General features: G+C 38.7%; 1 protein-coding gene across 1 annotated transcript in view; it reads right to left on the bottom strand.

The window, feature by feature from the left end:
• The window catches only part of ITGA2 (integrin, alpha 2 (CD49B, alpha 2 subunit of VLA-2 receptor)), a gene marked incomplete at its 5' end in the record, with an annotated part of 31,516 nt that extends 10,912 nt beyond the window's left edge, over window positions 1–20,604 (bottom strand). Inside the window, 17 exons of the mRNA XM_009074855.1 lie at window positions 791–883; window positions 2,506–2,647; window positions 3,450–3,532; window positions 4,117–4,227; window positions 4,596–4,747; window positions 5,711–5,850; window positions 7,330–7,466; window positions 8,241–8,444; window positions 10,336–10,479; window positions 11,132–11,277; window positions 14,021–14,159; window positions 15,565–15,638; window positions 16,865–17,030; window positions 17,467–17,617; window positions 18,691–18,839; window positions 19,929–20,056; window positions 20,490–20,604. Of these exons, the coding sequence (XP_009073103.1) occupies window positions 791–883; window positions 2,506–2,647; window positions 3,450–3,532; window positions 4,117–4,227; window positions 4,596–4,747; window positions 5,711–5,850; window positions 7,330–7,466; window positions 8,241–8,444; window positions 10,336–10,479; window positions 11,132–11,277; window positions 14,021–14,159; window positions 15,565–15,638; window positions 16,865–17,030; window positions 17,467–17,617; window positions 18,691–18,839; window positions 19,929–20,056; window positions 20,490–20,604 (2,274 nt within the window). The remainder of the gene's footprint in view (window positions 1–790; window positions 884–2,505; window positions 2,648–3,449; window positions 3,533–4,116; window positions 4,228–4,595; window positions 4,748–5,710; window positions 5,851–7,329; window positions 7,467–8,240; window positions 8,445–10,335; window positions 10,480–11,131; window positions 11,278–14,020; window positions 14,160–15,564; window positions 15,639–16,864; window positions 17,031–17,466; window positions 17,618–18,690; window positions 18,840–19,928; window positions 20,057–20,489) is intronic.
• Between the last annotated feature and the right edge of the window lie 212 nt (window positions 20,605–20,816).

Raw genomic sequence — 20,816 nt, 5'->3', positions numbered from 1 at the left:
CTCCCATTAGACCAGGTTGCTCAAGCCTTTATCCAGCCTAGCTTTGAGCAGTCTCAGCTTTCCCAGCCTGTCTTCATAGTGCAGGTGCTCCAGTCCTCTTATCAACTTCATGGCCCTCTTCTGGCCTCCTCTGGCCCTTCTTACTTTTTATATGTATTTTTTTCTTAATTATTTTGCATCCCCCACCACAGAACATCATGTTTCTATTCTTTCTAGCAAGTTTCTTCAAGATCCAGCTGATTGTGTTAGAGGTTAGAACCCCATTTCTGTTCTGCCCTGAAGGAATAAGAGATTAACTTCCATAAAACCATGGACATCCTGAGGTTTATGGTATATATGAAAAAAAAAGACATATGATCTGTCCTAGGGCAATGTGGGTGATCTCTCAAAGCAATATTGCCTTCTTGGAAAAATGAGATTCATAGAGCAGATGAGGGGGATACCCCAGGTTCATGATGCAGAATTGTAGGGATTTGATGGGAATTGTGCTCAGTTCTCAGGAGTCTGTGCATGATGCTGTATTCTTGTTTGTCCCCAGCCTTCACCTTCCAAAAGTCACAAAGCTGCAGCAGCATTTGAAAACTGTAAGTAGTGACAAATGGGCTTTGAAAGCCTTTCCCCCCTTAATCTGTCAGGGAGTCACAAAAATGTAACCCTTAATTTCCTTCTTTTAATGCCTCTGTTGCTAAATCTAAGAAATCCTCATCATCAGTGAATGCAGATTTAGGGGAAAACAACAGCAAAAAGATTTCAGGGATCATTCAAGGTTATTTAAACATGCTAACTGTACCTGTTGTCCTGTTCTGAAAACTGGATAGCTTATTTGGCAAATGACTGTACTTTGTGCTGTTCCTGTTTGACATGAGACTTCAGTCCCATCACTCTGTAGAGAAAGCAGACAGAAATCTCATCTTAATATCAGGTTTTGATAAAGTAGAGAGGCAACTCCATCTGTATCTAACAGGACATGTATTATGAGTAGTGAAAATAGGTCTTATGGCAGGAATTCCTAGCAATGCAGCAGATGGGTGGGGCATAGGCAGGGCCAGGAGAAAGGCAGGAGAAAAGAGAGACCAGTCCCACACAATTTATTGTGAGCTGTAACGATCTTGCTAGAACTTTGTGCTGGACTTGGAAGAAGGAATAGAGGCTAGAGAGTCCAGGTCACCTCCAGCATTAACTTCTACACTACAGCATTTTCACAGAACTTTTGCAGACATATTTACACAACCTTAGAGCTAGTTAAGTACTCCCACTGTAGCAGTTCATGTGCAAAGGGGAATTCTGCCATACCTTCCATAGAAAAATCAACAATACATAAGAGTTTGTTTACTACTCTGCAGAATATCTGGCATGCCATCATCCTTACATGAAAGACAAGCTCACAGACCACAGCCAGTTATCAGCCCTTTGAAAGAATTCATTAAAATGTACTGCCTTTTGTAAAAAGCATTCCTAGCATTTATCATTCATGAATTATGTCACAAAAAAAAACCCTCAAAACAAAACCCAAAACAAGACCCATACATACTCAGCTTATGCTTTTCTTCCTGCTTTGAAGCAGACACATTTTTGGTGAAAGCTCTACTTGCAGACTGAAGTACTTCTAAGCAAATGGGCTTTTAAAGCAAAAGAAAATCCTAGCTCCAGTGTGGTCTTTTGGCAGGAGTGGAATGAGCAATTTTGCTGCACAACAGGATGGGGAGGTAGAGGGGCACCCTCAGCGCTGTGTAGTACTTCTGCCAGTTCATTGTTTGGAATAATGCTGCTCTTGGGCAGTGATGAATGCTATCCCTCCTCTCCCTTCAGTATAGGGATTGCTCTGGATTTCACCCTTAGGAATATCATGCACCTCTCCAGTAGCAGCCTGACCACATAAGCCAAACACTGAAGTCTACATTTGATCCTTCATGAATTGTTTGGGAGCAACAACTGAGATTATAGATATACTGCATTCCCCAAAATAGTATGTATAATTCCTCTCTTCCCCCTTTTCTAAGACAAAATTTGTTAGAAGAAGAGCTTCTGGTATAGCAATCATGTCAATCTGATTAACTGTCTAGCTGGAACACATGGCCTTGGCAGCAACACTATTTCTAGATCCAAAGTCTGTGCTTTAAGGACACATCTTCGATGCTGCATGCCTGATTTATCAAATACAAATTCCCTGTGGCACAGCAACTGCATCAGGCATGTTGCTAAGAGTCAAGCAGAAGACGTAGGTGCCAAAGCCTAAAGTGAGGAAAAGATGACTGAAATACTGAGGTGAGGTCAAACTCGACAAGTTGCCAGCTTTTATGCTGAGTTGGCAGTGTCTCTCCTTGACCTAAATAAACTGATACGCCGAGGGAATAATTCTGGTATTCAAGAAAATAAATTGGGAGAGAGATTTGCACACACATTCTTTCCTGGAATAGGAACTACTAGAAAGAAAAGAAAAAAATTCTCTGAGAACCTTAAAAATCAGGGGCAACGACAGAAACTGTGAGGTTGGGTATCACGCACCGGTAAAGACAATGAAGCAAAAAACAAGTTGTCTGAAAATGTAGCCTGGATTCTGGTGTTATATGCATTTTCCTTTTTATTTCTCAGTTTCACATTGAACGTTAGTCTTCTGCTTTTGCTGCTGACAACAAATCGTTGTTTGCTGTTGGAAAATAAAGTCCATTGTTGTAAACAGAGGTACTAGAACAGCTGTGGATTAGGAAAATGTGTTGCCTGTAGCCAACAACAAATAACAATCACAGCAAGACATTTCCTACATTCTACACACTTGAACTCTCTGCTTTCTAAACCTGTTGACATAAGAAATTCTGTGATGTTTTTTCTTAAAACCAAATGGAATCAGTGTCTTCTCAAAGTGCAGGGTCAAAGTAACTTTGCTGAATTTTTAAGGGCTCTACCCTGGTGGGAGGGTGGGCAGAGTGGGCAGCAGACAGAGATAGCAGCTCTGGGAAGAGGCTGCCCTGTCTCTGTGTACTGTGTATGTATGCACATATCTGATATGGACTTGGAATATGTGCTGCCTGAATGGCTGACCACAGCTCCCCACTAGCACAACTGACTGCAAGATCCTCACTGCTCCCTGAAGGAGAGACCAAGACAGCTGCTGCAGCTGCTGCTGCTCTCCCATTGTGTTCCCTTTTGTGACAGCATCCAGTCAGGCAGAGTTCTTCTGATTATTCACTGTATCCTCATCTCTAATGTACCAAAACTTGGGTTGGTCTAAGCTAACATGAGTCCTACTTCTGTATCTGTGTTCCTGTCTTACCTCTTTTTCTCTTCAGTAGATTTAGATAGAAATGCCATTGCTTTTTTTTTTTAACCCTAGTATTTCTAAATAGATGTTGACTAGAAAGGCATTCTCATCTAGAAACTCATCCAAAGCCTGCAGACAAACCGACTGGTGAAACACTGGACCCTAACAATTCCATTGATTTAGCTCTTACCTGTCATCTGCCTTCTGCTGAACATTCAGAACAAGATCAGAGATACAAAGTTCATCTTCACCACAGTCTTTAATAAAAGGAATCTAGGAAACCAAAAACATTTCCTGAATGACAGGGCTCAACTTTAACATTACCTGCAGACACTACAGTGCAAACATCTTCCAGGTGAAGCACATTCATGGTTTGTGGATAAGAAAATCACTCTGAAGGACATTTAAAAACTCATGACACATGAACGACTTAACACTGAGCAACATCTTGCTATGTGTGAGCTGATCCAGAAGAATAGTACAGACAGGTTAACCCGTAACAACAGTGATGTGGTCAAATGATTTCCATCTCTCTTTTATGTACTCTTTTATTGCAGAATAAACTGACCTAAAAGAGTTCATCTTTGCCATCAACTAGAAGCTGACATCAACAGTGATGTGGCTGAACCAACGTGTGACACCACACTGGCTGGTGTGTGTGTGTGTGTGTGTGTGTGTGTGTGTGTGTGTGAGCAAACTCATGTAATACAGATATAAAAGGAACCGTGGGACACCCCCCATGCAACTTAACTAGAACATCAGTTTTCACTTGCATGTACCCATTTGGTGTTTGTGTGAGCCACACATTATGGATGTGTATAGCCATGCATTTTTCAATAGTAGGTCTATGTACTTACACTATAGGCCACAGATGAAGGAGAAGATATATCGAGGACAGGGCTGGAGCTGGGATCTGCAAGGCCAATGTCAATGCGCAAACTAAGAGAATTTACTGCATCTGAAGGTTCCTGTAAAACACATGGTTCAGATGACAGCTGCCAGCACAGCAAACAGGGTAAAATTGGTAATTCTATTGTAAATTGAGAATACATAGTAAAATCATACTCAGGGAAATAAAAATCTATTGAAACTATGAACTATAGGCTCTGTGTTATGCTAGAGCTAAATAACATAATTAAGAACTGCCTTTTCTATCCTAAAAATCCTGAATTTGACAGTCTATGAAACCAGAATCTTGCTAAGTATTTTTCAGTTGAGGGGGATTTGGGAAATAATTCAGTATACCATGCATGAAATTCATCTTACAGACATAAAGTTAATCAATGTCTTCCTTGGTTCATTTTTGTCATGCAAGAGTGCTTGAAATTGCACTTACCTGTACACTGAAGACATCATGAACACAATTCTCTTCATGACGTACCACAAGGTCCCTCTGCATGTACCTTTCATTATTTTCTTTGAACAATCCTCTAGAAGTCACTCTGGAGGACTGGAGATCTGCATCCAATGTTGCATTGTACTTTAGAGCTGCATGAAGAATAACAGTACATTTTTTGCTGAGCATGACTGCCCGTGATCTCATTGCCACGCTCAATATTAGAGTGACCAGGCTTTCCAAACCACACTAAATATTGTACCTTTTTTTTTTGTAGCTTGCTAAACACAGAGCAGTGTCAAAATGAAAACATTTTATCTGGTGTTTTCAAAGCAGTCAAACAGGTTTAGATCCTGTATAAGTTCTCATCCAGAGAGCACATTAAAGGGCAATCAATCCAGTCTCCACTGCAGATGTCTGACCCTGCAGTTCAGGCAAGTAGCCAGTCAGCAGTGCCAAGACTAGTCTAGATAAAGGGGTCTTGCAAGAATATCACTGAACTCTGAGGAGACTATAAAGAATCTGCACATTCTCTTCAATCATATCATAATTCTGTTGTCTTCGTATTATAACTAATATGCTGTGGAAATTCACTGTTATTTTGCAGCTCACAATCACAAGTTCCTAAAGGTACTATACATAGCACCAACAGTCCAACTGGTGTTATCTGTGAGGTTTAACTTAATAGCCACTGCTGGTCTCAAAAATATTTGGTGCTTTCCTGTCCTCTGAAAAGATGATCTTTCCTCCACTGACATCTGCACTGAGCCTATGGAAAATATTATTAATTTTTTTCTGAAGAGAGAGGAAAAGTCTGCAGTCTGCTTTTGAAACCAACAGGTTGAAAAAAACCAGCTTCTCACTAATCACATTTTCTGGAGATCATTGAACAGCAATGATACAGCTCTCCTTTACACTGTTAGTTCCACACTTTTCAGAGATTATGGAACCAGTGATGAAAGTAGGTCTTAAAAACACATTCTCAAGCACTTAAATTTTATACTGATTTTGCCATTCTTGACATTCAATCTAATATATCTTTAGGCTTTCCACTACTCATTTGAATAATGGACTTCTGAAGAAATTAATAAGACAAGTCATTGAAATACTCTTACCCACTTGACTATTTCTCTTATCAGGTCTAAATGTAGCCTGAAAACATATTTTGGCAGTTATTTCTGTATTCTTGTTCAGCAGACTGATTTTCTCAGGTTTAAATGAGGCAATTATGGACACATTTGCAATGCTTCTTGACCTGAAAAATATTTTTTAAAGGTCACATGGGGTTTTCAAGAGCACTGAGTAACACAGAAGCTGTTGTCTATTACTATCTGTAAATGTTAGCATTGATTTTTTTGGTTCCCAATGTAAACTTTTTAATGGCACCAGTAAAATTACTTTTCTTTGCATACAAGTGAATTTGTTGATATAGTAGCTTTTGGTAATGATAATAAATAATTTATCATGTAAAATTAATGGATAATCAATGTCTTTATCCTAACTCTCTATTCAATCCCTTAAGGTATCAGAGAATGAAGCCCTTGTCCTGTTTTCCCAATAAGTAACCTTCTTCTGCTACATTAGGGAAGTTACTGAGCTCCTTCAGGAAGGTGAGGAAGGACAATTCTTCATTCTATTTAATAATCTTATTTTTCAGAAAAACAACTTTCATGTAATTAATCAAGACTTTGAAGAGCAGTTTCAAAGGAACCCTGCATGTAAAACCAAACTAATCAAAAGTGAAACTCATTAATCAGCCCAAATGCCAGAGTGAAAGAAGAATGAGAATCTTCATTAATCAAATCTAAATAAAAGCTGGTACTCCAAGGAGCATAATTTTCTTTCATGAAATTCCCACCAGCAGCAGCACCAGCAGCGGTCAAAGGTCCAAACTGACCATTCAGTTTTAATTATCTTGTTTCATTATGAAAGAAGTAGCAATTCAGGGATGTTTTTCTTACAATGGGGAGCCTCAGGCGAGAAGACAGGCAACAGGCAAGGAAACTGCATTTGAATTTAACTCCTCAAGCAAGGAGTGGAAAACACACAGTTCTTAAGGAGGCAGAACATTTGGGTTCTGTGAAAACTTACTACTTTATTTTGTGAAAGTACTCAGATTGCTGTGGCAAAGGCCATGTGCCAATAAAAACTGCTTTCCTGCCAGAAATGTGTCAACTCTGTTACTGGTCACTGTCCTTACCCTGCCAAACAATCCTCTCCCCGTTATTAGCCTACCGTCCAGTTAAGGTCATGCAGGTTGTGTGGGAGATGAGTTCATCTGTCTCAGGCTCAGCTATAAAAATTATACTGTGGCTACTAAAGTACACAACCTTCTGTTACAAATGCTCTCAAGCAAGTCCCACTCCCTGCTGCTGCCCCTTCGCTCTGGACCATGCATCCACACAGCAGCAGGATGTCTCCTGGCCCTCCCATTCCTGGACAGGTCCCTCCCAGCAGCTTCTGCCATATGGGTTCATTCCCCATACCCTTGCTTTGCTGCCTTGGCCTTCAATGGCTTGATGAAAAATGCTTAGAAGAGATTAAGTCTAATACTCTTTTTACAGCCAGCTATGATAGGAGTGATGAGACAATAAGTGTGTTGGCTCTGAACACATGAAATTAAAGAGCTTTTTGGTTATTTGTTATTAAAGAGCTTATTCTCCTGTTTAATTAACTAAATGTTCAACTTCTATCTGAATTATTATTTACTTCATTTCTAAAAGAGTTTACCAACCATAGCAGAACCACATTTCCATCAGCACCAACTGATATGTCAGTAATGCCATCGTCATCTAAGTCTCTATGGCCATCTACTGATCTTCCAAAGAATTGGAGCTGTTGTCCAAAAGCAGAATCCGATCCTAAAATTTTCTGGGAAAGAGAGTTTGGTTACTGAGTTTGACACAAGCATGCTGAAGTCTGTAGATAGCAGCCTAAGCAATAGATTTTCACTGATACTCCCTGCATATGCAATGTATTGTCTAAACAAAATGTGTTAGTTTTCTCAGATACTGTTTAGCACTTCTTTCTCTCCTGTTGGAGCAGACAATGGACTAGATTTTTCTGTCCTGGGAGTAGATCAACTTAACTGACTGCTATATGCCAGCTAGTACTTACTGGAAACTTCATCCGTCTCCCATTGAGCAACTCAAAGAATATGAAGCTTAACAGGACTTCTAACAATTACTTTCTGCAACCAGAAAATCTTCATGGAAAGTGGTATTAAGATTACCATTATAGGATATGTGAAGACCATTGAAAGACTTTCCCTTTAATACTATGTAATTTACAGAGCTGGGATTTACATAATCTTCATTGTTATACATCAGCCCTAAAAACGAGTTTCAAAAAACATACAGGAAATTAGCTGACTTCACAGTCAGGCATCAAAAATGGTAAAAGACTCAGATGGAGCATCTTGAAAATCCTTTTACTCTATATGGTTCAGTTATAAGCACCTCAGCATCAACCAGGGAATGCTGGCAGCTGAAGGGAAGAGTGGTGCAAAACTTGAAGTAAGCCATGAGAATAACAGTACTCCTGTAAGAGGATGAAACAGTAACTAATTAAACCAGTAAAACCTTCTGTTTTCCTGTAGCAGATCTAAAGGCACTGAGTACAGCAATATTCAACGAAGTTATTTACCTGAGAATACTTGGTACGTATAGTCTTTTGAAATCCATTGTAAATGTAAATTGCTCCAGAGTTTTGGTTTTCCAGTGGTGCACCTATTACAACGTCATTAAAGCCATCCAAATCAATGTCTGCAAGTGTTGCAATTGCTGATCCAAAGCGTGCATTTTCTGATCCCTGTGGACCTTCCAAGAGTTCTCTCTGATCCAAAATTCTCTTTAAAAATTGAGAAGGAGGGAAAAGCAAAAACACAGCTATCATTGCACCAGATTAGACATAGGAGCAGTATCTATGTGCATTGTTTTTTGTTTCTGTTTTCCAGTACATTCCTCTTGGACTGCTCAACACTGAATTCCTTCCCCATTGTATTGCCCATTCAGTTTGCATTATGTCTCAAAGTCTTGGCAAGAATTACACAGCAAAATAAAAGCATGCTATGCAAAGTGCTAACAGCAAATATAACCATATGTATGGAGCTTAAATGCTCTCACTGTCCTCATCTGACTGTTCTGAAAGTTTCACAATACATTGAAAAATACAGTTTCCAGTTTTGGATAACTGTTTTTTATGCAGAGGGAATGGAAATTATGTAACTGGACATAATTCTTTGAAACAGAAATGGAATTTCCTTACAAAACTAATGCAAAAAACATGTGTCCAAATGGTAAACTCCTGACCTCTGCAATGCCAATGAAGACTGGAGACCTTTATAGTTAAATAATCCCACTTACATTAGATTAAATGCAGCTCTGACAAATAGTGTTCTCAACTTTAACCTCAGTTATCACACTGTGCTTAAAATTTTAGAAATACCAGCCAAGTTATTTATTAAAAATGACTAGAAAAGTATTATTTATGCCATGTGGACAATTTGCACAAATCCACAGACTGTAACCAAAAAAAAAAAAAAAAAAGAATCTTTCATAATTCTTAATTTTTAAATAATTTAAAACCTAACATTTGACAGACAGTAAAAGTTGTAAGGCAAGTCTTCCAAATTATTTGGCTTTTAGATGATGAGAAAAAAATCCTTTCATTTTTCTTTTCTTCCACATTTTGTGTCTGATACCACAGACACAAAGACCAATGTTAGCTGCCAGCAGTACCACTTTCAGCTCCTGCATCTATCTTGAAATTGCTTCAGGGCAGTTTTCCTGTTGCTTCAGGGTAGTCTGACTGTGAGGTGCTACTGAAGAGGATAGTCCTTCCTCTCTATTTATTTGATTGCAATTCACCTGTTTTCTCTGATGGATGGCAGGTATTAATTTACTTTGCATATCTATACATCCAGTGTTCCAAAGACTGTTCAAGAGTGCCAGAGACCTCAGGATGGTTCATTCAGATTTTCTGAAAATGCCTACTACAGGTTTGAATAAAGAGCATCATCAGTCAAGCATCAGACAAATAACACAGCTTCACTGAACAGAGGAGACAAGAAGTGTAATAGCAACCATCTTGTGTCAGAGTCTATGAAACAATGCAGAAAACTGGTAGAAGAGCATTTCTGCAAACTCCTTTGGGAATACTGTCAGGTGTTGAACACATTTGCCAAAATCAAACGGCCATTAATTAGCAAAAGCCTCGAGCTGGGTTTTTCAGATCTGGCCAACCCTGTGCTATATTAGCACAAAGCACCTAGGTGCAGTGCCTGACACCAGGACCAGGGAGACACCAAGAGCAGCAGGCCCCTGACCACTAATAGTGCTTAGCTACTGTCTTGCTTATTGGCTCCATTTTGGTCTTCTCCAGCTGGCTAATTCTCAGATTACATGCACAAGCAGTTCTGGAGAACGTTTGCAGTTGCTACAGAAAAGCATAACAGGCAAGGGAAGACCTTTGCCTGCAGTCCTCTAACCAGGTAGGCTTGGCATCATTTACCCCTGCCCTTAAGCCACATCCTAGGAAAAACACATCCTCTGTTTCTTGTCAGAAAAAAAAGTCACTTAAAATATTCCTAACACACTTGAAATATTTCTAACACTTTAAAAAGATTCACTAAATAGTGACTTAGAGGTCCTAGAGAGGCCAAAGGCCTTTCAGCATGCATGTATCCAGTCTGCTCTGAAAGCAGCTAGCCCAAAGCAATGCTGGCTCGAGCCATTCTTACCTTTGTGACAGAGAACATGTATACTCTCCCTTCTTCTTTCTTCAAGTCATTCATAAACATTGGTGCACCCACAAGCAGCACATCTGTCACAGAATCCCTGTCAACATCCACTGAACACACCACACTTCCAAAGTAGGAGCCAATCTGAAATCAGTAGTAAATGGATTATGTTTGTATGTGGATTTTGTAAAACATGTTCTAGCACCTGAGTCAGAAACTTACATGCAGTAACAGTTCAATATTAATGAATGAAAATCCCCACTGATGAAGGAAATTACTATATAACATACTCCAGTACTTGAAGAATCATGTCCTTACCATATGTCCACTGCTTCTGCCCAGTAGCTGCTGCTATGGCTTTACCACTTGACACTATGAATGCCAACAGAGAATAACCTATGGGAGATGTACTTTTATATATCTGTGCATGTGAAACTATCCAGCCTCTGGTCTGGCCTCAGATTTACCTTACAGATGAAACCAAAACCATCTAAACTCACTGCTCTTTTCTAAATGGAGAGTTCACCGAGCCTCTCCCAATTAGAACAATGGACAGAATGACACATTAATTAGCTTTGTATATTATCTTTTACCACTAACTGGTAACTGACGAATTCCTAAAATACTGTTTAAGAGCTACAGTTAACCTCATTGAAATAGTCAAGTGGCAGAGAAAAGTTCAAGTGGATTCTAAATGCTTTTGAAAGAAAGATGAATTTTCAAAACATACTGCAATTTACTGCTGGGTCAATAAAAACAGATGCGAAATCCACATTCATGACCAAAATATACTTGCCTGCTCGCCTCTTTGTGACTGCACAATTGCAATATTACCATCGCTGCTAACATCATAAACCACCACTCTGCCAGTGTAGTTGGATCTTGGTGCACCAGCAACAAAATAGACAGAGCTCATAGTTGAGAGAACAGCAATAGAATAACCTGGGAATAGAAGCCAGCATTTAATACGTGTGAGAGACCATTAATTACAATTCATCAGTTGGTTATCCGTAAAGCCACAGAGGATGAGTCAATCTGGTACATTAATCACAGAGAATGATGCTTCCAGATGGGAAGTTAAGCTGTCACATATGCATAAAATTTGCAATATTCTTCTGGAGAGAACAATGACACACAGAGCAAGTTGGAGCAGGTTTGCAGAATAGCATGGACAATAGTTTAGCCTATTCAGTAAAATGTAGACCACAAAAATGTCATGCTCGTGAAGAAGATAGGAAAAAACAGGCAAAGAGTACCCTTGGAAAGAAGAAATAAAGAGAAACATGAGATGAACATTTGGGCCAGCCTTCATACTGGGGAGGAACACCTAGCTTCTGTGAAGCTTGCAGCACATTTTCCCACAGCTCACCAAACCACAGCCCAGTGCTTTGGCTGAATAGAACAGGCTATATTAACAGCTTGTCAGCTGAAGGGTTGATTGAACTTCTTTGAACACTTTAATCCTCATTCCCATTATTCTAACATTGGTTGCTTTCAGGAAACATCTTTTAATACCTGCAAATATTTTAAATAAGTATTAGCACTATAAATCTAGCATTAGCACATACTTTACATTTCTGTGGTTTAATTACAGCAACTTTATTTTAACAGAAGAAAACAAAATCATCCTTTATAAAGTCTATAGTTAAACTGAACAAAATACCAATGACTGGAAGAATATGTGTGCCTTTAGCAAGCTGCAGGACAATATGAGGAGCACGGTCTAAAAAGGATTATGCCTTGATCTTTGCATATACCAGTTTAATTCACATTTTTGTTTGGACAACATTTTTCTCAGGCGAGAACATCTTCTGCAACTAGAAGTTCAATCAGCAACAACAAAACAAGATTTTATTCTGTAAGTTAAGGCCACACGTTCCTAACTAATAAAGCATACAGCCATTTGAAGTGAAAGGGTGCAGTGCAAAATAGGGGCCAATCCAGCAAGCTGTGATGTGCTAGCAGCCCTTAACTTGGGCTCCCCCAAACTGGTGAGAGAAAGCTGGTATGGAGAGCTCCTAGCAGAGCTCTGTCGGTCAGGCACTGGAATATGTTGTCCAGGGAGGTAGAGTCACCATTCCTAGAAGTGTTTGAGAGACATCAGAACCTGGCACTGGAAGATATGGTTTAGGGGTTACAGTAGAGTGACAAGTTAATGGTTGGACTTGAACGGAAAGGTCTCTTCCAACCTTGATGATTTTATGATTCTAGTGGAGGACAGAAGGTGGAAGGGAAATGAAGGGACAGAAAAGGCAACAACACTGTTTGCTCCAAAATGATTGAAGCAAATACACTAAAAGTGCCATGCAAAGAAAGGAAATTACCTGACATTTTAAAAATTATTATAAAAGGAACTAAGAAAAAGCCTGAAGAGGTCACACATGCAAAAGAGCTCATTAAGCTAGGTTTAGCTTTATTCATTGTGTTGGATGTAAGCAATGCTGAGCCATAGGGAAAAGAGTATGTTAGCTGCAAAAATAGCATCTTATTAAATAACTTCAAGGATAAGAAAGTCAGAGGTGCTTAATGTAGTGGCATTATTCAGGGATGAATTGCCAGAGCAGGCATTTTGAAGGTTTGCAGAAAACCTTCCAATGAATTGAGAAGACAAACTGACTGGCTTTACTGGATCACAAAAACGTGTCAAAAAATACATATGGGGATTATAAATAAGACCTCTATTAAATGGTAGCAGTATTTCCAAAACTATAAACTGAACAGGAAAAGGCCAAGAAAAGAGCAAGCACATATGAAACAATAGTAAGTCAATCAACTTCTCATCCACATGGAACTGGGGAAGAACATAAAAATGTTATAACAGAAGGGACACACTAAGTATGATTCACTAAGCAGCCTTTTCAAATGCCATGATTTATTGCATCCCTGTGACTGTGCTGGCTTTGGCTGGGATATAGTTAATTTTCTTCACAGCAGCTGGTACGGGACTGTGATTTGGATTTATGCTGGAAACAGCGTTGATAATACAGGGATGTTTTAGCTATCGCAAAGCAGTGCTTACACAAGGTCAAGGCCTTTTCCTCTCCTCTCTCCACTCTACCAGCAAGGAGGCTGGGGGTAGACAAGAACTTGGGAGAGGACACAGCCAGGACAGCTGACCCCAACTGACCACAGGGATATTCCATCCCATATGGTATATAATCCATATAAAGCATATACAGCTGAAGGAAGAAGGGAGGAGGGCATGTTTGGAGTGATGGCATTTGTCTTCCCAAGTCACTATTATGTGTGATGGAACTCTGTTGTCTTGGATATGGCTGAACACCTCCCCTGTTTTGCTCTGCTTGCATGCATGACTTGGTTTCCCTATTAGACTGTCTGTATCTCAACCCACAAGTTCATTCACTTTTACTCTTTTGACTCTCTACCTCATTCCACAGAGGAGAGTGAGTGAGTGACTACATGAAGCTTAGTTGCCATCTGGGGTTAAACCACAGCAGTGACAACGACTGATTTTTTTCAGTTTACCACATTGATATGAGTAGAATTCAAAAACACAGTAAGGTTTCCATTCAATGAACTGTTGACCACTACATTAAATATTTTTGGACAGAAAATTATTTTCATATTCTCAAAACAGGAATCTGCCTAGAACAGAATTTTCTAAGTTCTCTAATATCACAATAAAAGTTTGATACATTTCCAGATTTGTATTGCAGTCCCTTACCTAGGTAAGAGCTATGATTTCTGTCCTGTAGAATCTTCTCAAACACATGGCTTGGAAAGGTGGTGACTTTGTCTGAAGACTCCTGAACTACTGTTCCACTCCAGTCATAGGCCCCAACAGCACCCAGCAGCAGAACGTCCTTTGAGAAATAAAATCAACGTTTCGGAACTAACCATTCTAGAAAAAGTGTGAGCAAAGCTGCAGTTTTCATACATAATTTCCTACATCACTGTGTTTAAGGCAGTGATGTACAGTCCAAAGACTGCAGTTAGTTGACTGGAGCTGCTTATAACTACCATTACATGCAGAACTTTATTGCCCTATTGAGAGGGATTATCACTCCTGTACTGCAAGACGACATTTGACTACTTTAGCTCCCATGGCACTGCAGCTCAAGATAAAAGGGGTCTATTTAAACACTGTGATAATTTCCTAAGTCTGTCTACCCTGGGGTTGGGCCTGCTAAGTCTATGCTTTTATGCTGTCGTGATCCTCTGAAGACTGAGGATCACAAGAACAAAGCTGTAAGAAAAACCTAAACTCCTCTTTTTGACAACAAAAGTGCCAGTGACAGCACACAAAAGCTGATGGAAATGGATACAGAATTTCATTCTTTACATAAGGAGACATTTTTGAGAGAACAGTTAAATCTAAAATCCAAATTAATGTGGCTTATTATACAGAATACTTCATACAGAAATATTTCATACAGAAATACTTATACTTGTACACAAAGCCCAAACATAATTTAGCTTATTCAAATCATTAAAATTCTTCACTGAACTGAAATATTGTTATAACAAACTATAATAAAAAATTGGATTTGTAATTTTCCTGAAGAAATGCCCAAATGTTTCTATTTTTTTGCCACTTTCTAGCATCAAGGGCTTCATAATTTAAAGTCTTAATTTGTGAAAATACAGAGGACTTTTTAAAAACTATTTTATTCATCCTTAAGGACTATGAGACAGAAACAACCTTCTTACATTTTCAGTTGAAAGCCTCTTTAATCACACTTGAGTTTTATAAAGAGGACCTGCTGGGTCAAGATAATCTTAAAATTGATTAGCATTAAAAATATATCTTTTTGTTCTTTCTAATTTCTAAGTGAAATGTGTTTAAACAAATATTACTAACTCTATAAATAATAAATTCTTTTCAGATTTTCTTTATTTTAATTTTGGTGACTGACTAGAAATATACAGTATAGTTTCAATTCTTCTGAGTTACTCCCAGGATACTAACTAAGAGCAATTGATTTTTTTCCTGCTCAGAAATCACTGAAATTATTCTATTAACACATCTCAAAATCATTACATGAAAGAAACTGTTATTAAACTTTCCATACTAATATACATTTTTTCATTTTAGATATATCTACCATCTGTTAGTGGCATTCAAGTAAAAAAAAAAAAGACAAGTTAACATTTTCTTCTCGTTAAAAGATCTTAAATCAGACAATGTGCTTTATTATTCTTGTTTTGTTGCACTCAAGTCTACATAATTACATCTATTTTTATAATTAAATAATTGAATTTTCATACCTTTTTTTGTGAATAATGTGCACTGAAGCCCACCTGTGACATTTCCATTTGGAAAGTGTCGCCTTGATCTGTACCTGGTAAAACAGATATCCACAAATGGTTAACCCTATAGAACCACACAGGATCGAATCTTGCTGCCTCTGAGTTTAGCTGTATAGAGACTGTATATATCCACCAACTCTGCTAAAGCATTTACAAACACTGGAAATCAGAGCTGATAAACTGCAGAAAATCTGGAGGATTTAATGGCAAATTGATAAGACAGAGCCATGATGCTGCAGGTCTCTTCCGCAAAAAAAGGCAGAAAAGAATGTTAAATATTGAATCAGTCTGCAGAGTCTTGTCACTGTGGCTAATCTATTTTTGTGTTTCCTAGGAAGCACTAATAATATGCTGAAATTGGCAGCTTTACTATCTGTACGTTCACAACTTTCAAAATCAATATGAATGTTTATTGTCATACAGGACTTATAGAAACTGTTGTATTTGTCTTGAAAAATACTGTGACATCCAGGAATATTTCCTAAGCTAGATGGATGGAAATTCAATGGGAGTGCTCAGGAAAACTCAAGAGGGGGAGGTCAATTCATCCCCTCACCCTGACTAGCAGTATGGGCCCAGTAAAGTATAGACGGAGGTGAAAGAGAAGGGAAGATTTCATCAGGAGGAGCACAGGAATGTTGCAGCCATAATAAGGTCTTATGGGAGGGCTGAGGGCAGGTTACAAGTCTCCAAATCAAGGTCTGAATTTGACGCAAAAAAACAAGCTTGGCAGGGGACAAAGTGCCTCTGAGTCACCTCTGCAGCACTTTCCTCCAAACAGTACACAGAAGTGTGGGTGATGCCAGGGATGGAGCCTGGTAGGCACCACACAGGTTGCATACTGTAGCTTTTCAGTTGTGTAATTGGTAACTTAGTCTTCTGGTTGATTTTTTTAACTTTACATTTGTTTAGCATTCACACAAGTGAAGCTGACAAGCATAAAGATAGTTCCAAATACATCTGTATGCATATGGACAAGGTCCCAGGCCTGCAGTCCATGACTTGATAGAAATTGTCAACAGCTACAGAATGTTTTCCACAAACTGAAGAAACTAACTTGAAGCTCAGGCTGACTAGGGATGAAGTAGCTGGGGAAAGACCTGTGCAAACCAGATCCCTCCTGGTGAGCAGGGAGCAGCCTGCAGCTCCAGCTGCCCCTCACTTTCACAATACTATGATATGCTGAAGCTAAATAAAATCTTCAGCTTGTCAGCTGTGAGAATCCTGTCTATTTTTTCAAAGAAATCGAGTATTTTACCTTCTATGCTAAAAATGCGCTCTCCAAGTGTTCCTGCTTCTTCCAGTAGCGCAGCCTCAGATGACACATTGAAGAAATACTTCTCTGTAGGATGACTAGCAATTCCTTTGATTTCTTTGATTAAGTTTTTAGTATCAAGTTCATGTCTGATTAAGTATCCCAAAACCTTGTGTAAAAAAACCACAAAACACAACCAAAAAAAACAAACAACAAAATAAGAACGAAAGAAATTGTGGTATTACTCCATTTCCCTCTGTCTTATTTGAGCAAATATACTACATATTACCAAAAAATTGCCTTCATACATATTACTGAATTCCTTATCAGACTGTATTCCTATGCAAGGGACCATTCATATAGGAAAAATACATAAACCATGCCAAAAGCACTGACGTTTCTCAGGCAGTATTGGTCTTGTTTTTTCAGCCACTAAAGAAGAATATTTCGGTAGTTCGTAAGTACTCATTTCACTTAGTTTCAGTCTCACCGGTGTAACAATGCATGCATTGTATACTGCTTATGTATAGGACATGCATTTTCATACACACACAACAAAACCATCTTCCAAAATTTCAGTAATATATAATGTCAGTATTACTTACAGCAATGCCAAATCTGGTTATATTGTCTTCATTGCATTTACCTATCACTGTTTTCAAGTTGGAGCCATCATGTGATTCACCATCTGTCACAACAACCATTACTTTTGTGGCTGTGGGACGTCCTCCTGATTCAGGTGAGAAGGCATATTGTCTGTCATAAAACAATGTGTTTTATCACATGTCAGTCTTGGCACCTATAGTGCAATCAATACATCCATCACTGACTTAGAACAAGGTGCATCTGAGGCGCATTTTCCTTTGTAAATTAACAATCTGCAATAATAATTTTCAATTATGCTCCTGATAGTTTCTTCTCAAACCACTGCTCAAAGAGCCATCAGAAATATAACCAAATGAGTAGGAAAAAAACCCAAAACCGTAGGACTGGAAGGACTGGATGGTGTTCTGACAGAAATGCAAATTCCAGGGAAAACAATATTTTTAGTACAAATGTTTCTAAACGAAAAGGAGGTTTTGTCAGAACTATGTAAGTTTTGTAACGCCAGACTAGCCAAGAATTGGCACCATCAAGTTCAAACAAAAGTGGAGGAGAATAATTAATAGGCTCCTTATACTGCAGCAAATATTGACTTCATTGAAAGCTGAGTCTGTTTCTAAACAAAATTTTCAAGGCCATTTGATTCATCATGTATTTTGGCCTAGAGTTCTGTCCTTGATTCCACTTGAAAACAGCATCTTCCTGTTGAGAAACAGACCTGGTTTGTGTACACATGCATAGTCACAGCATGTTGTTTTAAGTTTTTGCTATTTTTTTATGGTGCTAGTGTTGCAGGCACAAACTGACAACAAGAGATTTTATTTTCTTTGCAAACACGAATGTTACTGGTCCCACTGAATCCCTGGATATACTTAAATTATTTCAACGGGTTTGTATCTTTCCTGAAAGTTTCTCCACTGTGTTTGACACACTGTCATTTTTAGACATCTATGACTGACCAAGAAATTCTGCTGGGTAACAGAGCTACTTTAGTGTAGAGTTTACCCAATGGTTTACAACATGCTTTTCAGCAAGTCTAGTTTACCTATTCTGGTACCATTCTGCATGGGACACTATAAATGAACCTGAAGGATTCTGCCTAGCACTGGGAGCCTACTCAGAGGCTCTGAGCACATAGTCTCGCAATGGGAATGAAATTCAGGATGTTCTCATTGTCTTGTAAGGTAAGTTACAATAGTTGCACAGTAATCACCACAGTGTCTTACCTTGCATTGTCAATGGCTTTGAAAGTATTAGTGAGATCTCCTCCCTTCTGATATGTTCCCTCCATTGCTTTAACAACCTCATCCTTTGTTTGGTAAGTGTTCAGGTTGAAGACTACACGGGGATTATTAGCATACTGAATTAACCCCACCTAGGCAATAAAGAAATTGTGTTAGATTATCATGCATTACAATTAGTTACATAAGATCTTGATGCTTACTTATTTATCAGGTTGGAGTAAAAGGTTTGCAGATGCACATGGGGTTATAATTTTCTTTCAACACATATAAAACCAATTAATATTAACACATTTGGAAAGCAAAGAAATCCAAAACGCTCTTGCACCTTATTTATGATGGACTACAACATGTTAATGCAAATAATCTGAAACAGTAGACATTAAATGTTTGCTTGGTTACTTCTGGAAGAGCTGATGGATAGCAATAATACAAGGAGCTCTGGGAAAAAACAGCAAAAATTCTACAAGCTGACAGCACCTCAGTCTGATCTCCTCTAAGGAAGTCCTAAAGGTTAGTTAAAACCCTGTTTATTTTTCACACAGGTGCAGCTAAAGACATATGGCAAGATGAACACTTAACATGAAAGAAAAAGAGAAGATGTGAGGTTCAGAAAGGACTGATCAGGAAGCCTAGCTTTTAAGCACCTCACTTCCAAAGTAGCCCAAGGAAGAAGGCAGCCTTTGGGAGAGAGATTTCCAGTGCCCCAGTCTGTTTCCAGAACTGTTTATGGAAAATGGACAACTGTAAAGACAGAAGATATTTTACAATAAAGGCAATCAGATTTTCCTTACCATCAGCAAATTAAAAGGACAAAAGAACCCAAAGATTAGTTAGTAACCCAGAAGGAAAAAATCCCATTGCAGCAGTTGGAAAGTAAGAGCTGTATGAAAAGCCCATTAAAAATAAGTTCTCCTTTTACCACATTCGCACAGATTATATTTTAACTATTTTTACATCTAAAGCATATATAGATAGATATAACCTATCCAGATATAACCTAGGTTTCTATTTCAGTTGGTTTATATTTTGACTCAAACTACTAATCTCTTCTGAAATAGCTTAGCTGTCAGATAAAAACCCCAATACTGAATAGGATAACTGCATAGTCTGTGGCTTTCGGGGAGGTACTATCGTTACACTAAATCGCACTTGGTTTCCTTTAAAATTGTCTTTTCTGGGTTGTTTTTTTTTGGTCTTTCTTAAAGATGTCTTTGACTTACCTGGGTTTTGTTAAGGCCTATGTCTAAGCCTTGTACAAATTTTTTCAAAAATGCCCGCACTGCATCCCAGGGATAAATGCTGTTTGACTCATCACAAACCACCACAACATCTATAACAGAGGAACATTCTGAAACAAAAATAAAAAGCGGACATTAAATGCATCTGCAGTCTCAATATACTTATAACTCTTCAGCTAAATCCAGAGGTGCATATTTAGGTCTCACAGAGGCAACCCTTCACATCAGAAGGCTTTGCCAGAATGAGGCCTCAATAGAAATATTATGCATGATTTGACCCTGCACTAGTGCAATGCCTCTGAATACGGAGAGATACCGTATTCATATCAGCACTGGATTGTGATCTGTCAGTCCTTGCATATGAATTTTTGTCAGTCCTTATGTATCAGTCACAGGATTTTGCTTTTGGCACATACATTTTTTAAGAAGTCAAAATCAACAGTCCGTAGCAGGATGTATCTTGATTTTGTTTTGTATGCTTTGTTGGGGTTTTTAGTTTTGTTTTGTTTTTTAATTGAATCTGTTCTGCACATGTTGCCTTACTTTGAACAGCAGGAGAAAAGCTTCTTAGGATCTGGAAACTTGGGCTGACTTCAGAACAGACTCCTGTAGCATAGTATTGGCTTCCACACTGCTGTGCCCACAAGGGACCACAAGTCTTAAAAACAACAATAAAAAGAAATTGTAAGAATAACAAATACTTGTCCCACCATATCCATAGAAAAACCCACAATAAGCAGGACTACAGGCATGCAGCATCTCTAGGAAAGGGGTTACACAGACTGTAGGGATTTGAGATACATAGAGGGGTCCTGCGGGTAGAAAGCTTCCTTTCTCGCCGAAAAGATTTTCTGCCCACGATGATCCTAG

The sequence above is a fragment of the Acanthisitta chloris genome, unplaced genomic scaffold (genome assembly GCF_000695815.1).
Source record: "Acanthisitta chloris isolate BGI_N310 unplaced genomic scaffold, ASM69581v1 scaffold12675, whole genome shotgun sequence".
Taxonomy (NCBI): Eukaryota; Metazoa; Chordata; class Aves; order Passeriformes; family Acanthisittidae; genus Acanthisitta; species Acanthisitta chloris.
This window is presented reverse-complemented; position numbering and strand designations above follow the sequence as displayed.